The 23,776-nt window shown below is 40.3% G+C and overlaps 6 protein-coding genes across 8 annotated transcripts; 3 read left to right on the forward strand and 3 right to left on the reverse strand.

Annotated features, from left to right (window-relative positions):
• The first annotated feature begins 33 nt into the window (after nt 1-33).
• LOC106434738 (xanthine dehydrogenase 1) lies at nt 34-6,833 on the forward strand. 2 transcript variants are annotated; one of them, XM_022689563.2, is made up of 14 exons: nt 37-384; nt 1,237-1,336; nt 1,414-1,522; nt 1,606-3,090; nt 3,407-3,649; nt 3,813-4,127; nt 4,397-4,636; nt 4,722-5,006; nt 5,114-5,335; nt 5,419-5,580; nt 5,684-5,818; nt 5,913-6,149; nt 6,236-6,409; nt 6,490-6,833. In XM_022689563.2, the coding sequence occupies exons 1-14, from the start codon at nt 270-272 to the stop codon at nt 6,730-6,732; spliced, it is 4,065 nt and encodes a 1,354-aa protein (XP_022545284.2). In that variant the 5' UTR covers nt 37-269; the 3' UTR covers nt 6,733-6,833. The 2 variants fall into 2 exon arrangements, with proteins under 2 accessions (XP_022545301.2, XP_022545284.2); XM_022689580.2 differs by lacking the exons at nt 6,236-6,409; nt 6,490-6,833 and having other exon boundaries at nt 34-384; nt 5,953-6,060.
• Nucleotides 6,809-9,766, reverse strand: LOC106434739 (probable amidase At4g34880). Its single transcript, XM_048735162.1, has 6 exons — nt 9,763-9,766; nt 8,576-9,090; nt 7,954-8,168; nt 7,670-7,876; nt 7,402-7,600; nt 6,809-7,201 (listed from the first exon to the last, which is right to left on the reverse strand). Exons 1-6 carry the CDS (start codon nt 9,764-9,766, stop codon nt 6,809-6,811), a joined length of 1,533 nt encoding a protein of 510 aa, XP_048591119.1.
• A 709-nt stretch (nt 9,767-10,475) lies between these two features.
• On the forward strand, nt 10,476-10,958 carry LOC111212999. The gene has a single exon (XM_022714660.2). The coding sequence runs from the start codon at nt 10,476-10,478 to the stop codon at nt 10,956-10,958; it is 483 nt and encodes a 160-aa protein (XP_022570381.2).
• A 4,911-nt stretch (nt 10,959-15,869) lies between these two features.
• LOC106434732 (peptidyl-prolyl cis-trans isomerase) lies at nt 15,870-16,595 on the reverse strand. Its single transcript, XM_013875589.3, has one exon. It carries the CDS (start codon nt 16,531-16,533, stop codon nt 16,015-16,017), a length of 519 nt encoding a protein of 172 aa, XP_013731043.3. The 5' UTR covers nt 16,534-16,595; the 3' UTR covers nt 15,870-16,014.
• A 2,400-nt stretch (nt 16,596-18,995) lies between these two features.
• LOC106434729 (probable alkaline/neutral invertase B) lies at nt 18,996-21,830 on the forward strand. 2 transcript variants are annotated; one of them, XM_013875587.3, is made up of 5 exons: nt 18,996-19,319; nt 19,688-20,137; nt 20,205-20,636; nt 20,717-21,275; nt 21,349-21,830. In XM_013875587.3, the coding sequence occupies exons 2-5, from the start codon at nt 19,718-19,720 to the stop codon at nt 21,642-21,644; spliced, it is 1,707 nt and encodes a 568-aa protein (XP_013731041.1). In that variant the 5' UTR covers nt 18,996-19,319; nt 19,688-19,717; the 3' UTR covers nt 21,645-21,830. The 2 variants fall into 2 exon arrangements, with proteins under 2 accessions (XP_013731041.1, XP_048634913.1); XM_048778956.1 differs by having other exon boundaries at nt 19,011-19,338.
• LOC106410960 (type III polyketide synthase B) lies at nt 21,808-23,278 on the reverse strand. The gene is made up of 3 exons (XM_013851598.3): nt 23,046-23,278; nt 22,388-22,954; nt 21,808-22,301 (listed from the first exon to the last, which is right to left on the reverse strand). The coding sequence occupies exons 1-3, from the start codon at nt 23,227-23,229 to the stop codon at nt 21,874-21,876; spliced, it is 1,179 nt and encodes a 392-aa protein (XP_013707052.2). The 5' UTR covers nt 23,230-23,278; the 3' UTR covers nt 21,808-21,873.
• Nucleotides 23,279-23,776: the final 498 nt, after the last annotated feature.

Below are 23,776 nucleotides of genomic sequence, written 5' to 3' on the forward strand. Positions count from 1 at the left end.
GGCTTTTACTTAATGGGCTTTTAGAAAAAAAATATTTTGTCAGAGAAAAAAAAAACAATAAATATGGAAAATGACAGTTTGTTTTGTATATTATATTGAAGAAGACGAAGGAAGAAGGATGATGATGTCTTCGGTGGATGCGATCTGCGTAAAGAGATTATTTTTAATTATATATAGAAAGAAGGAACGTGATCAACTTGAGCTTTTGACTTAGCGTCAATCAGTTTCGTTTCGATCCCAAATTTGCAGAATCATTTTTTTTTTGAGAAATGGGTTCGCTGAAGAACGACGGAGAGCTAACGGAGGCGATACTATACGTTAACGGCGTTCGTAGAGTGTTGCCAGATGGTTTGGCTCATATGACGCTTCTTGAATACCTCAGAGGTGCGTAAACTTCACTACATAAGCTATGTTTCTTCTTGTGGTAGGTAGGGGGATGATTGAAAGTATTGAACTTTGAGCTCAAAAGATTAAACTTTAGATCCATTTTTGAAGAATCTGGATCAGTGGAATATTCCTACAGATGTAGTTGCTTGTTTGTGGTGCCAAGTAGCTGACTTGCCAGCCTGAGATTTTTTTGTATATAAAAAATATTCAAAAATTTTAGGGGTCTGAGGCGAATGTTTTATCCACTTGGCCCATGAACAGCCCTGCTTTTGATCCACTATGTTTGTCCTGATATGTAGGGATTGAGTATGCATAGATTCATTTTAAAAATCATAGTGGTTTGTTATAAGGTGTGTATCTTACTTGCTACATAAGCTCTGTTCTTCTGGTGGTAGGTAGGGAATGATTGAAAGTATTGAACTTTGAGCTCAAAAGCTAATCTATTTTGAATAATATGGATCAAGGGCGGGTTTTGGTCAAAGCCGGATGAAACATTCGCCCTCAGAAAAAATATATATATATATTCCTCCAAATTTGTTTTAAAAAATTTCATAGTCCCCAAACTATTGAAATTTTTACTAAATCGTCTACAGCCCCTAGAATCTCAGGGCCGGATCAATAATGGAATATTCCTACAGATGCAGTTGCTTGTTTGTGCCAAGTAGCTAACTTTTTGATCCGCTAGCTCATTCCCTTATGTCTGTTTTTAATATGCTTGGTTTGGGTATGCATACAAGTGCGAGATTCGTTTTTGAGAATCATAAAGTAGAGCTCGCAGAAATGATTTTGTTATGAACCATCATGAGGTTTTTTTTTAAACTTGCAAACGTGTTTCTTGTTTTCATTTAGATATTGGACTGACCGGGACAAAGCTGGGATGCGGCGAAGGTGGTTGTGGGGCTTGCACGGTGATGGTCTCTAACTATGACATTAAATCCAAGACATGCGTGTTAGTATCTTTTTCCCTCTGATACGTTGGCTCTACTTTGCTTAAGCTTTTGGCCTAACTGAAAAATGTTGTTACAGGCATTATGCTGTCAACGCTTGCTTAGCACCTTTGTATTCTGTAGAAGGGATGCATGTTATATCCATTGAGGGAATTGGCCATCGCAAACTCGGCTTGCACCCACTTCAGGTAAAGTTTTACTCAGTTCCTCTCGTTTCTGGAGAGTTCTATGTTATTGCTAATACATATTATTGTGATGTTAATTCTCTCAGGAATCATTGGCATCTGCTCATGGTTCCCAATGTGGGTTTTGTACTCCTGGGTTCATCATGTCTATGTACGCGTTACTGAGGTCAAGTAAGAACTCACCTTGTGAAGAGGAGATTGAAGAGTGTCTTGCGGGGAATTTATGCCGCTGTACTGGTTATAGACCCATCGTTGATGCGTTTCGGGTTTTTGCAAAATCTGATGATGCTCTTTACAGTGGAGCATCCTCACTTAGCAGCGTTGAAGATGGTTCAACTATTTGCCCATCTACTGGCAAACCTTGTTCCTGTGGATCAAAAGCAGCCAATTGTAATGAAGATAGGATACAGTCCATATCTTACAGTGATATAGATGGGGCTAAGTACACAGAAAAGGAGCTTATTTTCCCTCCTGAGCTTTTGCTGAGGAAATTATCTCCTTTGAAGTTAAGGGGAAATGGGGGACTCACTTGGTTTAGACCTGTAAGCCTTCAGAACTTGCTTGAGCTCAAAGCAAACTATCCTGACGCTAAGCTGCTAGTAGGGAACACGGAGGTGGGAATTGAAATGAGACTGAAGAGGTTGCAGTATCAGGTACTAATCTCTGTTGCTCAAGTCCCAGAGCTCAATGCATTGAATGTTGATGACAATGGAGTAGAGCTTGGTTCTGCTTTGAGACTTTCTGAACTATTGAGGTTATTCAGGAGGGTTGTAAAGGAGCGTCCTGAACATGAAACATCAGCATGCAAGGCTTTTATTGAACAGCTGAAGTGGTTTGCTGGGACACAGATAAGAAATGTTGCGTGCATTGGTGGAAACATTTGTACAGCTAGTCCAATATCTGATTTAAATCCTCTTTGGATGGCGTCAAGAGCAGAGTTTCGGATAGTCAACTGCAGTGGGGAAGTTAGGTCCATACCTGCAAAAGATTTCTTCCTTGGTTATCGTAAGGTGGATATGGGAAGCAACGAGATCTTGCTGTCGGTCTTCCTTCCATGGACAAGGCCCTTAGAGTATGTGAAAGAGTTTAAGCAGGCTCATCGCAGGGATGATGATATAGCTATTGTCAATGGTGGAATGCGTGTGTTTCTTGAAGAGAAAGGTCAAGAACTGTTTGTTTCTGATGCATCAATTGCTTATGGTGGTGTGGCTCCTCTTTCGTTGCGTGCCAGAAAGACTGAGGAATTTTTGATTGGAAAGAAATGGAACAAAGGCCTTCTGGAAGATGCGCTTGAGGTCATACAGAGCGATGTGTTGATTAAGGATGATGCTCCTGGTGGAATGGTGGAGTTTAGGAAATCTTTGACCCTGAGCTTCTTCTTTAAATTTTTCTTATGGGTTTCTCATGATGTGCATAGTGTATACCCCACTGTAGAGACCTTTCCACCCTCCCATGTATCAGCTCTTCAACCTGTTCCTCGGTTATCTAGAAGTGGAAAACAAGACTATGAGACAGTAAAACAAGGAACATCTGTTGGCTCGCCGGAGGTCCATCTTTCAGCCAGAATGCAGGTATGTTGTTCCATCCACCGTTCTCAGATTGTTTCTTAGGTCAATTGCCATTGTCTATTGTTTAACCTTCTAGAACAAAGACGTTCTGTGATTTGTGACGCCCTGAAAATTCCAGTTACATGATTGTTTACTTTGTGGAACTTCGATTCCTCTTCATATAGTTTATGGCCTCTCTTTCTCAACTCCAAACTTCTCCATTATCATATTGAAAATATGTTTGAAAACCTCTAGCTAATCAATGTCCCTTTTACTGTAATTTGTTGTAGCTTGGTGAGTAGAAAATAATTCTATCCACCGCCCTTATATTTTCATGTAGGTCACAGGAGAAGCAGAATATACTGATGATACCCCAGTGCCTCCTAATACCTTGCATGCTGCTTTAGTGCTAAGCAAAATGCCGCATGCTCGCATCCTTTCTATTGATGATTCGGCTGCCAAATCTTCACTTGGTTTTGTTGGTCTGTTTCTTGCCAAAGATATTCCTGGTGATAATATGATTGGACCAATTGTTGCTGACGAAGAATTATTTGCCACGGACGTGGTCACATGCGTTGGACAAGTAAGAAAAATAAAGCCCTCAATTTTGTCTCTTTTTGATCTTTTCTATGGAGACTCAGTGGGAACCAGTTGTTGTTGCTGGAAGAGTTAGAGTTTCTCTGTGTCTTAGAGGAAGTGTTTCTTCCTTTCTCAGTTATCTCATTAAATTTCATTTGGTATTTCAGGTCATTGGTGTGGTTGTGGCGGATACACATGAGAATGCAAAAACTGCAGCAGGGAAAGTTGAAGTTATGTATGAGGAACTACCAGCAATATTATCAATCAAGGAGGCTATTAATGCTAAAAGTTTCCATCCGAACACAGAGAAAAGGCTAAGGAAAGGGGATGTAGAGCTGTGCTTTCAATCCGGTGAGTGTGACAGGATTATAGAGGGAGAGGTTCAAATCGGTGGTCAAGAACACTTTTACTTGGAACCTCATGGTAGTTTGGTTTGGACACTGGATGGAGGAAACGAAGTTCATATGATTTCATCCACTCAAGTAAGTATTTAGAATTTGTATCATGTGGAACAGAAAACCATTAGGGATCAGCTATTTTAAAATATTGAATGATAATGTTGTCTCTGCTGAAGCAATACTTGTGATTGTGATATATATGCAGGCTCCTCAAAAGCATCAGAAATATGTTTCTCATATTTAGAATTTGTATCATGTGGAACAGAAAACCATTAGGGATCAGCTATTTTAAAATATTGAATGATAATGTTGTCTCTGCTGAAGCAATACTTGTGATTGTGATATATATGCAGGCTCCTCAAAAGCATCAGAAATATGTTTCTCATGTTCTCGGTCTTCCAATGTCTAAAGTGGTATGCAAAACCAAACGAATTGGAGGTGGATTTGGTGGTAAGGAAACAAGATCAGCTTTCATTGCTGCTGCAGCTGCTGTTCCTTCCTACCTATTAAATCGTCCTGTGAAGCTCATACTGGACAGAGACGTGGACATGATGATAACTGGTCATCGTCATAGTTTCCTTGGAAAGTACAAGGTATCTTTCTCTGCTATGAAGAAAGAGTTTGATTGTTAGAATAACTAGAAGAATCCTTTTGATTGTTTTCTGCTACCTTTTACAGGTTGGGTTTACGAATGAAGGAAAAATATTGGCGTTGGATCTTGAAATCTACAACAACGGTGGAAACTCTTTGGATCTTTCCCTAGCTATTCTCGAACGGGCCATGTTTCACTCGGATAACGTCTATGAGATTCCGCATGTGAGGATCATAGGGAACGTTTGCTTTACTAATTTCCCCAGCAACACTGCTTTCCGGGGGTTTGGAGGGCCCCAAGGTATGCTTATAACTGAAAACTGGATCCAGAGAATCGCAGCAGAGCTTGATAAAACCCCTGAAGAAATCAAAGTGAGTTAAATGTCTTTCTAACCTTCTTTATTGTCCTGAAAGTTTGTAGTAATTGTTCTTGTCAGTTTCATGTTTTAATGTTTTCTGGTGTGTTTGATTTACTTTAGGAGATGAACTTTCAAGAGGAAGGATCAATCACACACTACTCACAGTCCCTTCAGCACTGCACATTGCAGCAGATCTGGAAAGAGCTGAAAGAATCCTCCAACTTCTTAAAGGCTCGTAGAGAAGCAGACGAGTTCAATAGCCAAAACCGGTGGAAAAAGCGTGGTGTAGCTATAGTTCCCACAAAATTTGGCATATCATTCACTACAAAGTTCATGAATCAGGTGATAATTTTTAATTCAGAATTAGCAATCAAACTGTAAAGAATAAAGACTTTTTTATACCATCCATTTTGTGGCTGTTACAGGCCGGTGCTCTTGTTCATGTTTACACCGATGGGACTGTTTTGGTGACACATGGAGGTGTGGAGATGGGTCAAGGGTTGCATACAAAGGTCGCCCAAGTTGCTGCATCCGCCTTTAACATTCCTCTTAGTTCAGTTTTCGTGTCAGAGACAAGCACCGACAAGGTACATCTCTATTAGAATTGAACATGGAACTCTAGCTTAGGCCAATACATAAAATCAGACAAAGTTGTTCTTGCTCTCTTATGTTTTTACGGTATCTTAATAGGTTCCAAATGCGTCACCAACGGCTGCTTCTGCGAGCTCTGATATGTATGGTGCTGCAGTTTTAGACGCCTGTGAGCAGATTATAGCAAGAATTGAGCCTGTTGCATCGAAGCACAACTTCAACACATTCGCTGAGGTATATTCTTTGTCTCTTGCATTTTCATTAAACTCAGACCAGTTTGAACCCTGTTATGATGAAAACTCTCTCTTCCATGTGACTGTATATGTAGCTGGTAAGTGCCTGCTACTTTCAACGGATAGACCTATCAGCTCACGGATTCCACATCGTTCCGGAAATTGGATTTGACTGGATATCTGGAAAAGGGAATGCGTTTAGATACTACACATACGGAGCTGCCTTTGCTGAAGTTGAGATAGACACGCTGACTGGTGATTTTCACACAAGAGCAGCTGATATAATGCTGGACCTCGGATATTCTCTTAACCCTGCCATTGATGTTGGACAAGTGCGTCTTCTTCTCTCACACCCTCAAACGCATTTTTGCTATCTTTAAAAAGGAAAAAATGTTTTATTTGAAGTCACTATTTGCAGATAGAAGGAGCTTTTGTACAAGGACTAGGTTGGGTAGCTCTAGAAGAACTCAAATGGGGAGATGCAGCTCATAAATGGATTCGACCGGGAACTTTACTCACTTGCGGACCAGGAAACTACAAGATACCTTCCATTAACGACGTTCCGTTCAACCTGAATGTTTCTCTTCTCAAGGTACGCAACAAGCTTTAAATTGGTATGCAACAAACACATTTGAACTATCTGAAGCTGAGATTGTCCTTTGTTTGAAACAGGGGAATCCGAACTTAAAGGCGATTCATTCATCTAAAGCAGTAGGTGAGCCACCATTCTTTCTTGCATCATCAGTCTTCTTTGCGATCAAGGAAGCCATCAAAGCTGCTAGAACCGAGGTGGGTCTCACCAAGTGGTTCCCTCTGGAGACTCCAGCCACTCCAGAGCGTATCAGAATGGCTTGTTTCGATGAGTTTTCAGCTCCTTTTGTAAGCTCAGACTTCTCCCCTAAGCTTAGTGTTTAAGCTTATATCGAACAGTGATAAAGTTTATGTAAGTTGTTTCCACTCACCAAATAAATGTACATTATAAAGATAATCTTTATAGAAAACAGCAACTTTGTTTTCGTTGCGTGCCTTGAGCTTTGAACTTGGGTGGCTTCCTGATCAAAGTTGATTGTTCGAAGCCATATGCTATCTCAATGAGCTTTGGCTCTGAGAATCTTAATCCTCCAAAGGTTATCCCGAACGGAACTCCTTCGCTATCGTATCCTGCGGGGACATTGATTCCTGGACACCCTCCGATGGCGAGGACATTGCTCATCTTTGAACCAAGTGAGACGATTGCATCTAACTCCTTTTCTTTCATCAGCTTCTCGAGTCCGTTCCTGGAAAGTTTTTCCATTTTCTGCAACGCTGTTCTCTCTTTCTTACCCATTCCGTTGGTTGCTTCTGCCGCAAGAAAGAGCTCTTGTCCCCATTCTTCCACCTTTTCCTGTGTTTTTTTTTTCTCATTTCAGTGATCACATTCTTCAAAAACCAAAAAATGTAAGTTGGGGTATCTCAGGTCTATAGAAGGACTCAGACTAATAGGTTACCCATAGATATTCTGTTTCTCCGGATATTCAAATTAGACTTTTAAGCAATGATCTCATATCCAAAAAAGTAAGTTCGTTTTAGCAGTTTAGTACTTACCTCTTCAGCGAATTTCTCGTTGTAAGCAATAACATCTGCTAAGGACCGGACCGGTGATTTCACAAGAACTTTAAGATATGCATTCAGAGACATCTTGAACTCAGCCAAGAGTGCTGTTCTTTCACCGCTCTTAGTCCAATCCTTAATGACTTCCATGTTCGGTATCGACAGATCTTCAATGACGGTGGCGCCTTCTCGTCTTCATTAATGGAAAGATAGTGATTTGATTGAATGACAATGGAGACTATAAGAAAAAACAAAGCTTTACCTTAACATTTCAATGGGATGATCAAGAAGAGAATGCTTCATAACGACCCCTAGTCTCTTCCCCTTAAGGCCACTAGCTGTCAGAAACTGCTTGTAACCGCCTTTGGGTATGAACTGGGATGCAGTCTTTGTGGCTTCGTCCAAGGGATCATAACCCACAATAGCATCAAGGACAATAACAGCATCTGAAACTGTCCTACATATCGGCCTTAACGTTGCAAACACACAAACTTAGTACAAAAAAATCACTAGTAAAGTTGGGTGCTATCTAAGTCTTACTCTTACCCTACACTGTCCTGTCTCAAGGAGACAGGAACAACACCGCCTCGGCTAGTCAGCCCGACAGTCGGTTTAAACCCGACCACCGAGTTCTGACTCGATGGACAGAGGATGGAACCATCGGTTTCAGTCCCAAGTGACACAGCCACAAGATTAGCCGCCACGGATATAGCTGAACCACTACTTGACCCACACGGATCCGCAGTTAAGACATACGGATTCTGCAAAACATTCAAAGATCTTATCATACCTGTTATGGATTAATATTTCATGTAATAGATAATTATTTTAGATACTCAATAATATCTTAATGTATTTTGAATACATATTAAAGACTAAAATTGAGTTTGGTACAAACTCTTTTCGGGATTTTGAATTTTTCGGATTTTTTTTTTCAGAAATCCATTTGAGTTCGAGTTCGGTTTGGATAAAACTCATAATCTGAAATACCGCAAAACAAGTTCTATTCGGTATTTAAATCAGTTTCGGATCGGTTTGAATTCATTTTTATCACGTCGGGTTCAGTTCGGATTTTCGGATTGGTTTATTTGTCCAGCCCTAAAAATTACCTAACCTTGAGTCCCAAGTTACAGAACTTTCTATATATATAGTGATGGAAGAAACTGACCTTTCCTTGGAGGCCACGCGCGCTCCAACCACTTGGGATAGCGAAAGATCGAAAATGAGCCCATTCGCTTAAGCTCGCCTTGCCCAAGATCACAGCACCTGACTCTCTCAGTCTCTTGACAACACCCGCGTCTCGTCTCACGACGGAACCGAGCAAGGCCAAGGAGCCAGCCGTGGTGTTAAGTTTGTCCTTGGTGGAGATTAAATCCTTGAGCAGAATCGGAACACCGTGCAAGAAAGGAAGCTCGGTGGTGACGTCTTTCAGCTCACGTTCTCTGTCTGCGTTCTCAGCTTGGATCAAAGCGTCTGGATTCGTCTCAATGACTGCAAAGAGTATCGGGTTGAGGTTGGAGATCTCTTCGAGGTAGAACTCGACGAGCTGCTTTGATGTAAGTCGTTTCTCGTTGAAAGCAAGTCTTATGTCTTCAAGTGTAGCTTCTTGGATCGAGAACGTTGATGTGAGAAGATGAAACGCAGAGAAAAAATGGTCAACGCCAAGCAGCAGGTTGCTTCGTTCTCACGATGATTAAAGAAAGTATTCTTGTTTGAATATTGCATACTCTAATTAAAAGTTAAATACAATTATCATACTCTACATAAAGTCCTAAACAAAGTAATTATTTATTTGCCACCATTGAGAGCTGAGCAAGAGATGTTAATGGCCGTTGATTAAAGACAAGGATTGCGATTAGCGATTAGGTTGCAGCATAACCTAAAAGCTCATAGTGATTAAGAGATGAATAAAAATGATTAATGAAAAAAGTAGGGCCGGAAATCTCATTTGTATTAGAAGAAAATCAAAGTACAAAAAGAGATTACAAATGTGAGGCGAGGTCGATGTTCGAATTGAGATCAATCTTACAAATATTGAGATCAATCTTACAAATATTGAGATTGCAAATTAGATTATATCTGAGTTTGCTCGGAAAAAAGTCAGTCCTTTGTTAGGTTAACATAATCTTCTTTTATAGACGAGTGCTCTTTAAATCCGACAAAAGACAGCTTGTCGTCTTTTGGGATGAGTTCATATATTCGATTCGTGTGAAGTCATATTCCCTCCAACACAGATTCAGCTCGTTTTGTCCCAAAACATAAAATGTGAAGTACTAACTCGTCCTTATATTCTTTTGACTGGTTGGCATGGCTGATGGCAGTATGGGTTGCGAGCTCGTCACGTCGCTTTATCACCCATACGTTTCTCGTTGAAAGCAAGTCTAATGCCTACAACCTGTAGCTTCTTGGATCGAGAACGTTGAGGTGAGCACTGAGCATTATGTGAGAAGAACTGGTGTGGTTCATAGAGGATGAAACGCAGAGCCAGAGATGGTCAACGGCAAGCACCAGACTGCATACTTTACAGTAAACAAATTAAAAGATTCCTAAACCAAATAATTATTTATTTATTCGTGATACCGAGATGTCAATGGCCGTTGGATAAAGACAATTGGTTGCGATTAGCAAATATTAAAAGTCTTTTTCTTTTTGTCATCTTGGTTAAAGACATGGATTAAGAACACGTGATTTACAGAATCCAAAGCTCGTTGAGATAAGTTTCACAACAATAATAAATAAAAGGGAAAATTCCTGAAAAATACCCAGACTAATTTTGCTTTGCTAAATAAATACACGAACTTTTTAGGCTTCCCAAAAAATACACAGACTAATTATGGTTGTTCCAAAAATACATGAACTTTTGAATTTTGGAGGTTTCACACCTCGATTTTGACGGTGTTAAACTCTGATTAACAGAAGATTAAGAAGCCGTTAGTGAGTTAACTGAACACGTGCCTAAGCCGTGAAAAACTCGTTGGCTTCATAAAATCCCCAAATCGATTACGAACAAACCCTAATTTTCTCTCTTCTCCTTTTATCTGAGAAATCTCCAGAACAAATCGAAAGAGATGGGTAAGAGTGAAGGCTCGAGTTCAGGTGCAATATCATCCTCTAAGAAGAAGAACGAAGGTCCTTTATGCCACTGCAAGAGACGAACGAGTATGGCAAAAGCGTGGACAAACGATAATCCGGGTCGAAGGTTTTGGTTGTGTAATCCTCATGGGTTCGTGGCTTGGATTGATTTAGAGGAGCAAAATGGTTGGCAGAAACAGAGTTTACTGGAGGCGCGAGATGTGATGGATCGTCTGAGAGAAGAAATCAAAGTCCTTAAACAGTCACCTTGGACAACTTCTCAACAAGCCACTATTGAAGATTCAACTGCATTATTGTTGGAGGAAGGGGACAGACTCGCAGAGGAGAAGAAAAAACTAGAAATTGCGCTTATAACATCGGTTGAAAAGGAGAAATTGCTAAGGCAATTTCTTATTCTTTCATGGGGAGGCTTCATTGTTATCACAATCATCATCGTCTTTGCCATGTTAAAGAAGTAGTTCTGCTTTGTGTCTTATGTTTTCATGTTTTCATGTTTCATTGTGGTTGTGTCTTGGTTTGTACGTTTCGGTGGGTGTGTGCTGGTTTGTGATTGTTGTAGTTGCATCATTTTCATCAATGTATGTGGATTGTTGTTATATGTTATTTCTTCTTCCTGTCATCTTTCTTATCAATAAAGCATAATAATCTTAAAATCGTCACAGAAAGTTATGAAGTCTAAGAAAACATCCAACCAAAATAACATCATCCTACAAAGTTTTAGAGAAGTGAGACAAGAAGATAAAGAAAGAGATAAATCCTAAGAGTCTTGAGGTGGTTGGTCTTGAGAACCTTGTGGAGCAGGCCCCCATACATCAAACACACGACCAGAGAAGGGAGCAATATAGCAACCAGACTCTCTTGGAGTATGAGGCTCACGCTCACTTCCACGAGCTCGACCACGCCCTCTCCCTCTTCCGCGGGGACGACCACGTCCTCTAATATTTTGAGCATTTGAAGGCTGTGGAGCAGTTGAAGGTTGTGGATCAATACAAGGTTGTGTGCTAACCGGGTTTGGTGTTGACTGGCTTTGAGCATTCCTCCTCCTCTTCGGTGCATTTTGAATGCTCCACGGATCATCCTTATTAAGACAAGTCACATATATACAAGTCAGGAACAGCTCATCAAAGAATATATCATCAATCTACTTGTTACTTACCGGAGTTGGTGTCTTTTTTGGTCGTCCTCTTTTGCCTTTCGGAACATCAGGAACAGCTTGTCGAGTACAAGTTCCACAGTTATGACCAGTTTGCTTACAGTTGCTACATGTCATGCGTCTACCTTCTCTCGTGGCCTTCGTCGGGTTTGTCTTGGACTCATGTGCCTCCTTGATCCTATCATAATTTTTTGGACGTCCTGGCATTTTTCTTTTGTCAGGAATTTGTATAGGATCTTTGAATGTCTTCTCCCACAGTCTCTCTCCGTTGACAGGTTTTATGTTGTTTTCGTAGGTTTCTTGCCACCTTGTTGTCAGATAGTAAGGATCAACATAGCTACAAAGTACACACAAGATAGACAGAGTTAGAGCATATATAACACTAAAAAAATACTATGATTTGAGAAGTCAAGGCACTCACTCTTCAGGCTCCTTGTTATGCTCATTTATGACATAGATAGCATGTTGGCAGGGTATCCCCGTGATGTCCCATCGATTACAAGCACAATGCTTATATGGAAGACATACTTCGTAGCTACAATCGAACTCACTGACTTCATATAAGCTTTCACTACTTTTGATCACCGTGCAGTGGTCACTTGCTTTGCGGTTTTGCTCAAAGATCTCCATGATGTTCGGTGGAAATGGAGTTGAACAACCACTTGTTTTGTCACGCCTTCGAGAGTTACGCTTCATTGCAAGCCTCCTAATCTCCTCGAGCATGTTAATCAATGGCAACTTACGAGCTTCTCTGATTGTTCTGTTGTAACTTTCGGAGAGGTTGTTACACACATCCTCGCATCGTGCGTGTGTACTGAAAAACGCTCTACACCATGTCTTCGGTTCTGTTTTCAGTAAGTCCTCGTGTGCCTTTGCATCGAACACTTCTAAGGCGTGCAAATTGAACTGATAATCACCTTTAGTGAAGCTGTACGCAATTGCCCAGAAATAATCTTCATACTCTGACGCTCCATAGACCTTCTTCCAATTTGCAAAAATGTGTCTAGCACAATGTCTATGCTCTGCGGCCGGAAGGAGGTCTGCAACAGCATTAATCAAACCTTTCTGCTTGTCGGATATGATAGTGAATCCATTTCCTAAACCCAAATCCAAATCAGACTTCAACTTATCAACAAACCAAGCCCATGAGGCATTATCTTCAACTCTAACTATTGCCCAAGCTATAGGATAAATCCTATTATCCGCGTCCCGTCCAACAGCTGCAAGAATCTCACCCTTTAACTCCCATTTCATAAATGCTCCATCAAGACCAATAATAGGCCGGCAACAACGCTTCCATGTGGTCCTCAGATTCTCAAAACAGATGTAGAATCTATCAAAGACAAACCTACCATCTTCACGAGGAATAGTCACAATCTCAGTCGTGGTATTATCATTTGAACGCTGAAGCTCCCTCTCATAGTCCCACAGTTTGGCGAATTGTTCCCTCTGCGTTTCTATAACCAAATCTAGAGCCATTCTTCTTGCTTTCGTGCATATCCACTTAGAAACAGAGAGATTGTACCTCATCATTATCTCATCCTTGATGTCAGTCCACTTAATACCAGGCCTTCTTCTTGCTTCATCTTTATATAGCCTTGCAATTGTACCCTGCTTCAGCATTCTTGCTTTGCTGCTCTTGAGATGGTTATGTTTATCCACATAAGACTTCACCATCCACTTTCCTTTTGGCTTCTCAACTGAGCAATAAATCTTCCATTCGCATCTTTCTTTTGTACAAATGGCTCCCAGCTTTGTTTTCTCCCATCTGCAAAGCTTCACATCATAATTTGTCTTCAGAACGTAGCGCAACAGCTGGTCTTTGAACTCTTCTCCACTCTTGAATGTCTGCATTAACCACAGGTAAGGAGGCTTCTCGTTGCTGTATGTAGTTCTCGAAATCGTTTTTTCTTTTCTATTGAAGTCTTCCCATTCATCATCAGTGTCAACAGCAGGAGCCGGATGTTCATCATCTTTTAGTTGCCTCTCAGATTCGTCTTCATCATCCTCAGCTCCACCTCTAATTTCTTCACTAGCACCACCTCTAACTTCCTCACTACAGCCACCTCTAACTTCCTCATCACCGATATCCCCAAAGAGTGACTGAAATGGAATATCATCTCCTGCTTCTTTGATGATTTCCTCCTCACCCTCATCACGAGCATTTGACGATTCTCCATTGTTCTGACCTTCATCGTCTTTGTCTTCTTCATCGCTGTCTTCATCACCTTTGTCTTCTTCACCAGCATCTTCTTCAACTCTGTCTTCTTCACCTCTATTTTCTTCCCCAACCTTTGGTACTTGATCATCAACCTCCTCACCAACACTCTGCTCAATGTAGATATCAACGCCTCCTACTTTCATAGCTTCACAACACATCTGATTAATAGAAGCATCTGAAGTGACTTCGGATATCACTTTCACCAAATCGATAGATTCTTGTGGAAGCTTGTACCAGACATGTTTCACCACACCGTTTGACCCATTGTCTTCACAGAATCCTTCAAACATTGACCATGTCATGTAGTCTGGATCGATAGCAATGTCTTTATTCACTAATCCTCCCCGGTAAAAAAAATTGTTATCTTTACGCTCCATAACGCCTCCATAGTGTAGCCTAATCTTCATCAACCCTAGATCACTACAATCAAACCGAAGATTAGGATTTAGAAACTCAGAACATGAAGAAGAAGAAGAAGAAAAACACAAACTCGGATTATGAAATCGAAGAGAAATTACCTCATCTTTTTCGTCTCTTATAGAATATGGAAATCCAAGACTTCAAAGCGGCATGAAGAAGAAGAACGAGGTTTAGAGAAGAAGAGAATCTAGAACAAATTCGATTTGGGGCTAAATGGAATTAGGGTTTGTTCTTCTTTCGATTTGGGGATTTTAGGAGGGTAGGAGTTAACCGAGCTTTCACTGATTAGGCACGTGTTCAGTAACTCACTAACGACTTCTTAATTTTCTGTTAATCAGAGTTTAACACCGTCAAAATCGAGGTGTGAAACCTCCAAAATTCAATAGTTCATGTATTTTTGGAACAACCATAATTAGTCTGTGTATTTTTTGGGAAGCCTAAAAAGTTCGTGTATTTATTTAGCAAAGCAAAATTAGTCTGGGTATTTTTCAGGAATGGTCAACGCCAAGCAGCAGGTTGCTTCGTTCTCACGATGATTAAAGAAAGTATTCTTGTTTGAATATTGCATACTCTAATTAAAAGTTAAATACAATTATCATACTCTACATAAAGTCCTAAACAAAGTAATTATTTATTTGCCACCATTGAGAGCTGAGCAAGAGATGTTAATGGCCGTTGATTAAAGACAAGGATTGCGATTAGCGATTAGGTTGCAGCATAACCTAAAAGCTCATAGTGATTAAGAGATGAATAAAAATGATTAATGAAAAAAGTAGGGCCGGAAATCTCATTTGTATTAGAAGAAAATCAAAGTACAAAAAGAGATTACAAATGTGAGGCGAGGTCGATGTTCGAATTGAGATCAATCTTACAAATATTGAGATCAATCTTACAAATATTGAGATTGCAAATTAGATTATATCTGAGTTTGCTCGGAAAAAAGTCAGTCCTTTGTTAGGTTAACATAATCTTCTTTTATAGACGAGTGCTCTTTAAATCCGACAAAAGACAGCTTGTCGTCTTTTGGGATGAGTTCATATATTCGATTCGTGTGAAGTCATATTCCCTCCAACACAGATTCAGCTCGTTTTGTCCCAAAACATAAAATGTGAAGTACTAACTCGTCCTTATATTCTTTTGACTGGTTGGCATGGCTGATGGCAGTATGGGTTGCGAGCTCGTCACGTCGCTTTATCACCCATACGTTTCTCGTTGAAAGCAAGTCTAATGCCTACAACCTGTAGCTTCTTGGATCGAGAACGTTGAGGTGAGCACTGAGCATTATGTGAGAAGAACTGGTGTGGTTCATAGAGGATGAAACGCAGAGCCAGAGATGGTCAACGGCAAGCACCAGACTGCATACTTTACAGTAAACAAATTAAAAGATTCCTAAACCAAATAATTATTTATTTATTCGTGATACCGAGATGTCAATGGCCGTTGGATAAAGACAATTGGTTGCGATTAGCAAATATTAAAAGTCTTTTTCTTTTTGTCATCTTGGTTAAAGACATGGATTAAGAACACGTGATTTACAGAATCCAAAGCTCGTTGAGATAAGTTTCACAACAATAATAAATAAAAAGCTCATAGTTATTCATAATTATTCAAAGGCAGTCAAATCCAAAAAACCCTCAGGGTTTTACAAACTCGAACGATCAGAAAAAAAAAACATTAAATAAGCAAAAGATAACATTCATAATCATCAAATCACTCAGATCTAAGCAACCTGACCACAATCAGCAACAACAACCTTCTTCTTAGTCGTCCCAGAAGACGATCCAACCTTCTCAATCGCCTTCACAACCTCCATACCTTCAACAACCTTCCCAAACACCACGTGCTTCCCATCGAGCCACGACGTCTCCGCGGTGCAGATAAAAAACTGAGATCCGTTGGTGTTGGGACCAGAGTTCGCCATGGAGAGGATCCCCGCCCCGGTGTGCTTCTTAACAAAGTTCTCGTCCTTGAACTTATCGCCGTAGATCGACTCCCCGCCGGTCCCGTTCCCGGCGGTGAAATCGCCTCCCTGGCACATGAACCCGGGGATCACGCGGTGGAAGGCCGATCCCTTGAAGTGGAGCGGCTTTCCCTTCTTTCCGACGCCTTTCTCGCCGGTGCAGAGGGCGCGGAAGTTCTCGGCGGTGTTCGGCGTCGTGTCTTTGTAAAGCTCCATCACGATGCGGCCGGCGGGGGCGCCGTCGAGGGTCATGTCGAAGAAGACTCTTGGGTTAGCCATTTTGATTGAAAGAGAGGAGGAGGCTGTGTTAGTAGTGGTGGTGATGCTTAGGGTTGTTAGCGATGGGTGCTTCATATATAGAGAGGATTCGATGAAGAAAAGGAAAGTATGTTTGTGACCGTTGATTTTGAGACACGTGTAGGGATGGAGATTAACTGTGGTTAAATTTAGTTTGACCAAGGGTTAAAGTTGCGTGGATTTGAGGCTGCCCGTTTTTGCGAATGAGATTGTTTATTGTTAGATGGACCCGACAGAGTTACGGCGTTTTTTTTATATAGGTGGGCCGAGCCGAAAGCAGAAGCCCAGTATCTAATCATTATATAATTCACTTTTTAAAAATATTCTTGAAATAAATATATCTTCGATATGAAAAAAATGTAAAAATGTCATTCAGCTCACTAAAAACCCTGAGATATAACCCTCGAAGTTACAAAACGTATAACACGGTGCATAGGATTACGAAATTTAGATAAATGTAAGTATAACAACAACCTTTTTATACCAAAAAAAAACAACCTTTCTAATATGCAACTCGCATGCCTTGTTACACTATTTAACATGCCTTCTTCGGTTGTGACCACTCCAAAATCTCGAAAATACGAAATGTAAAGAATTAAAACAAAAGAAAATAATAGATATTGATTTAAGGTGGAATGATGCTAATTATGCCGATTTAGACGTTTGGTGGGATTATTAGGCTTCACTTTTTAGCAGCATAGCCACTTTGTATTTATTTACCAAAGTGATTCGATTATTTTTCAGTCACAATTATGTGAATGTCTAAACCAAAGAAAACTACAAACACCATCAACTTCATCAAATATTTTTTAGACACGCGACGTCTCCTAGTATCCTAAGTCCTAACTAGGGTCTATCACTTGGTATGAATCATTTTTCTTCCACTCCACGATATGCTAGCAGCATTCCTAATATATAGTATTTATTTTTCATTATAAAATAGTTTTGAATAAATATGTTGTAATGATACTCTATTTCTTATAGAATGGAAAATGAGTGTACTATTTAAGTAGAGTTTTTTGTTTTCATCACTTAATTTTTTTTTAAAAACCACCATTAGAGCATAACTCAATTTTATCATAGAGTTAATCAATTTTTTTAAAAAATAGAGTAAACTATTGGACAAACTCAATTTTGAATACATATTCAAGAAATATTAGCACGGGAATATAATTTTGTACACTTGAAAACTTGCAATGTATACTGTTTTTGTAACAAATGAATTATAATTAGAATAAAATTTCAGTTTAAAAAGCAAAATAGAACTTTGAATGCTTTTTCTTTATCTATATAAAAGGAGTAAAAAATATAATTTGTAGGACTGATAAAAATTCGTCAATTAAAAATATTGTAAATTTTAATTTTAATTTTTTTATAACTAAAATTTTTAGTTATCAATTAGAGCTTATTTTTTTAGTTTTTTTATTGGACTCGAAATATCTATGTACTGGCATTGCCACCTTGCCATTGGAGATGGTGTAGATAGATTATCCACTATTATTTTTGATCTGCGGCACTGATGTTACCATTTTCAACTTCTATCACATTATTGTCTACAATAAGCTAGCAAAAAAAAACATTATGTCCTCTTTGATTTTTGGTTGTCCACGTGTACGGTGGCAGGGGATCTCGTGCCATGCACAGAGTCAGATGACTGACTAATAATTGTTCGTTTCTGCATATTTTACTATTTAACTTAGAGTGAGTGACTTTCGATTTCAATAATAAAAATGTTTATCAAAAGGTTGTATAGTTTGGAGAACGAATATTACTAGATTAGAAAAAACAATTAACATTGTCTATTGGTCGACTCCAAAAGTTTATTTTGCCAGTGCTTTGATTTGATTTTAACTTTTGGATTTTAGGGACATAATGCTTTTTTTTTGAAAACAAGCTTCTTCCAAAGCATACGGCTTTCTGAATGTAGATGATAAAAATAGTTATTCTATATATTTTGATATAAAAAAGAAAAAATTTGAGATTAACAATGATTTGAGTGACCTAGAAATTTTTTTTTATAGTTATTGAGAACAAAAAAAAGCATTATGTCCCTAAAATCCAAAAGTTAAAATCAAATCAAAGCACTGGCAAAATAAACTTTTGGAGTCGACCAATAGACAATGTTAATTGTTTTTTCTAATCTAGTAATATTCGTTCTCCAAACTATACAACCTTTTGATAAACATTTTTATTATTGAAATCGAAAGTCACTCACTCTAAGTTAAATAGTAAAATATGCAGAAACGAACAATTATTAGTCAGTCATCTGACTCTGTGCATGGCACGAGATCCCCTGCCACCGTACACGTGGACAACCAAACATCTTACTCACTGCAAAGATACTCTCTCACGTCACTGATTATTAACTTATACTATAAAGTTATAAACCATATGTTATTTATTTATTTAAATATCGTATAATACTGGTGAAACTCGAAAAGCAACAACCTCCGTGCAATCATATCATATGCATGGCTTGATCAAAGGGTAACCTTTTCCACCTTCTCCCAATCGCTAGAGTCACCGCGCTCGTTTCCATCCTCCCGTCACAATCACATCCTGTTCGTACACGTGGACCCCGCATCCTCCTACTTTTGCCGAGTAGCTGATACGTCTACCCTTCGCCGTTTCCAAAGATTACTTGTTCGACTAGTGTGTGATACACTCTCCGACTCTCGCTTCTCTTCTGTTTCGTGATCAGAGAGAAGAGATAGAGAGGGAAGAAGCTTGTTCGTTTCTTCTTCTTCGTTCCACGCTCGATCATCAAGGTTCGTGATCCGTTTCTACGTACGTCTCTCTGTGGTTTAAGAACTGTTTGATCGAGATGAGGTTTTGTAACTCCTTGCTTAGTTTTCTTCGCCGGATCTCCGGCGAAGAGTCGTGTACGTGCGTTAGCTCAGCGAGAGTTTTGTTTTCGATCCTTCCTGTGCCGTTGATATCGTTAAAATCGAGTCGAAATCTCTCGTTGTTTTCTTGTTATCGTTCGTGAAGTTTCTCTGCTTCTCTGCGTTCTGATTGATCGAGTTTCTCTCCGTTTGATAGTCATCAGTTTCTGCATAACAGTTTGATTGATTACGATATGATTATGCTATCGTTGTGAGCAAAATGGATCTGATATCTATCTATGATAATGCAGGGAGTGAGATCATTGGATTGTTCGCTAGCAATGTCGAGTTTGAATCTGAACGTAGATGTAAATCAGAACGGAGATATCAAGAAGGCTGATACGCTAGACGATATCAATGACATTGATTTCTCCAAGTTGCTAGAGAAGCCGAGGCCGTTGAACATCGAGAGACTGAGATCACTCGACGAAAGGTCTCTCACTGAGTTATCCGGCTCACCGCAGCTTAGAAACGCGGATAATGCTTCTCGAGTCCATGATCACGCTGATTACGTGGCTTCACCGAGCGTGGGTAGGAGGTCTGGATTCAACACTCCTCGGTCTGTTCATGGGTTTGAGTCTCATCCTATGGTGGGAGAGGCGTGGGATGCTTTGAGAAGGTCTATGGTGTACTTCCGTGGACAGCCTGTTGGGACTATTGCTGCTGTGGATAACTCCGAAGAGAAACTCAACTATGATCAGGTGAAGAATCTTGAAAATTTTGCTTAAACACACACATTTTAATTCGTGTGTTGGTTGGTTGTCTTAGGTGTTTGTGAGAGACTTTGTACCAAGTGCTTTGGCGTTCTTGATGAACGGAGAACCAGATATAGTGAGAAACTTTCTTTTGAAGACTCTTCGTCTTCAGTCGTGGGAGAAAAAGATTGATAGGTTCCAGCTTGGTGAAGGAGTTATGCCTGCTAGCTTCAAAGTTTTCCATGATCCCGTTAGAAACCATGAAACGTTGATAGCTGATTTTGGCGAGAGCGCAATTGGGAGAGTGGCGCCGGTTGATTCTGGATTCTGGTGGATTATTCTGCTCAGAGCCTACACAAAATCTACTGGAGACTCTTCTCTTGCTGACATGCCTGAATGCCAGAAGGGTATACGGTTGATACTAAGCCTTTGTCTCTCTGAGGGGTTTGATACCTTTCCCACTCTCTTATGCGCTGATGGCTGCTGTATGATTGATCGTAGGATGGTGAGCTAAAGTCCTTTTTACTAATTTGATTCTTTCTACAAGGAGACAGATTGAGAATCTTTTGTTTTCTGTGTGTTTAGGGAGTTTATGGTTACCCGATAGAGATTCAAGCCCTCTTCTTTATGGCCTTAAGGTGTGCACTGCTCGTACTTAAACACGATGGAGAAGGTAAAGAGATGGTGGAACAGATAGTGAAGCGACTCCATGCATTGAGCTACCACATGAGAAGTTACTTTTGGCTAGACTTGAAACAGCTTAATGACATTTACCGATACAAGACAGAGGAGTATTCCCACACCGCTGTCAACAAGTTCAACGTAATCCCTGATTCTCTTCCGGAATGGATTTTCGACTTCATGCCATCTCACGGAGGGTTTTTCATTGGCAATGTTAGCCCAGCGAGAATGGATTTCCGTTGGTTTGCGTTGGGAAATTGTATAGCCATATTGTCTTCCATGGCTACTCCTGAACAGTCAACCGCAATTATGGATCTCATAGAATCTCGCTGGGAAGAGTTGGTTGGAGAAATGCCACTGAAAGTTTGCTACCCTGCAATAGAAAGCCATGAATGGAGAATTGTAACTGGTTGTGACCCCAAAAACACCCGATGGAGTTACCACAATGGAGGGTCCTGGCCAGGTAAATTTTACTAATTCATCTGGTTTTCTACTGTATGCAAAAGCTAATCTGACCTTTATGTTTCCTGGCACAGTGCTGCTGTGGCTACTGACGGCTGCTTGTATTAAAACTGGTCGACCTCAAATAGCAAGACGAGCAATTGAAGTAGCTGAGGCTAGGCTTCATAAAGACAACTGGCCTGAGTACTACGATGGAAAGCTAGGGAGATACGTTGGGAAGCAGTCTCGAAAATGCCAGACCTGGTCAATCGCCGGATACTTAGTAGCTAAGATGATGCTGGAAGATCCATCACATGTCGGTATGGTTGCTCTTGAGGAAGACAAACAAATGAAACCCGTTATGAGAAGATCCAACTCCTGGACTTGTTGAAGTTTTATCATCTTCTTCAAGGTAAGTGTGCAAGAGATGAGCTTAGAAGAAACTTCATGATCCCTGGTTTTAATGCTGATAACAACTCTTTCGTTGTTTTTCAAATTGCACATTCTACGTTGTTTTGCTTTGTGAAATATTTTTAGACTACGAAACATTTAAGTATCGTAAAAAAGAGTTCATCTCTTTAAAGCTTCCATCTTATTACATGCATATCTCTCTCTGTTGCTCAAACATCAAGGTTTCGAGCAACGATGCCTTCAAAAGTAACACCAGGTCCAAAAGCTAGAATCAGACCCCATTCGTTCTCAACTTCCTTCATGTTCCTTGCTTTCCGGCTCTCCTCCAACATATACTCCAACACATAAACGATGGAGTTGCTACTTGCGTTGCCGTAGTCCATGAGAGCTCTTCTGCTTGGACTCAGCTTCTCTGGCGAGAGGTTAAGCCGCTTTTCCATTCGGTTCAAGATGGCTGGTCCACCTGGATGAACCGCCCAGAACATCTGGTTATAGTCTTTAGGAGTCAGTCCCGCTTTTCCTATTAGCTTCTTGCAGAAACTCTCCACGTTGTCTTCTATAATCTGCGGAAGCTCTCTCGACAGCGTGAAGTTTATCCCTTCTTCCGTTAGCCTCCCATCGATGGTCTTCTCAGTGTCTGCACCATGAAAATGCTATCCTAAAGTTTGTCGAAACACATAGGCTAAGTTATAAGGATGCAAAGATCATGTAGTTTTTTTTTACCAGGAAGGAAGTTTTGAATTGCAGTGTGAAGCTCAAAGAGAGGCTTCTCAGAGATGGGGTCTGGATCGGATCCGATGATCATAGCTCCAGCTCCATCACCAAACAACGCGACCCCAACAAGATCATACGGTCTATCTGCACTCGGGGGTTTGAACCCAATGATGGTTGTCTCAGACGTCGCAAGCAAAACTCTACTGCCCGGATTGTTCTCGGCTATGTCTTTGGCTACACGGAGGCCTGCAACGCCACCAGAACAGCCTACGAAGTAGAGCAGAACACGGTGTGTCTCGGGGCTGAGACCAAGTCCTTTGGCTAAGTACAGGTCTCCACCAGGAAGACGAGCTTCGCTTGAGGAGACGTACACAAGGTGAGTTATGTCGGAGATAGAACGGCCCCATTTCTTGATGCAGGCTTTAGAAGCTTCCACTGCCATTTCAGTGACAGCGTCATTGCATATGTCCAGACGCTGCTTCACGGTGGATCCTCCTTCAATGGCGAGTTCTGGATACTTCGTTAGTATCTCCTCTGACATTACAACATACCTTGTCTTCACCGTCGTTGTCTTGCCTATATAGTAGTCGAAACAGTCCAACAATTCTCAGTTTTCAGAAGCTTATACAAAGTTTTAAAGAGAGAAAGGTTAAAGTGGAGAGATTACAGAGACGAGTAAGCTTCTGTTTGAGTTCAGGGTCATCACAGTTGGTGGTTTTGAAGTAGCCATCAACCAAGTACTCTTGCATCACAAGCTGGTGAGGAAAGGCTTTTCCGATAGCAAGAATGGTGGCTTTCCCTGGATTTGGTTTCTTCTCTGAACCCAACTCTGTTGCGTCGATGCTTCCCATTTTCTATCTGTTTTCTCTTGTTAAATATTGAGTATGTTCAAAAGGGTCAAGGTGAAGGCATATATATATATACAGTCTATGACCTGCATCTTGTGCGGTGTTTGTTTCTACCTAGTTGATATTTGGTGAAGATTAGGTGTGTGATTCAGGAGCTTCATGTTTATTGCATTGGCTCTTTCTTAAAAATCAAACTAGAATTCTTTTAGAATTTTCCCTTGATACATCATAATCTTTGGGTTTAACTAAAAGCTATTTGTTCCTAACCAACACAAGAGTGTGTACACTTTCAAAGAATGATCAAAGAAACTAACTAAAAGCTTCTTACTATTTCTTAATCTGCCACATAGGCCACTGCTCCATGAAATCATCAGCTAAAAGCTATTTGTTCCTAGTAGTTACTACACAGAAGAAGCAGTAGCAACTGAACGAGACACAGAGAAGCACATAGATTGGATCATCAGTGGGCCCGCATTTGGACTTGGACTCATCTCAAACCCAAACCCAATCCCAATCCCAAACCCAAACCCAACGGATAAGTAAACAATCT

This window comes from Brassica napus, chromosome A1 (assembly GCF_020379485.1).
Source record: "Brassica napus cultivar Da-Ae chromosome A1, Da-Ae, whole genome shotgun sequence".
NCBI classification, from domain to species: Eukaryota; Viridiplantae; Streptophyta; class Magnoliopsida; order Brassicales; family Brassicaceae; genus Brassica; species Brassica napus.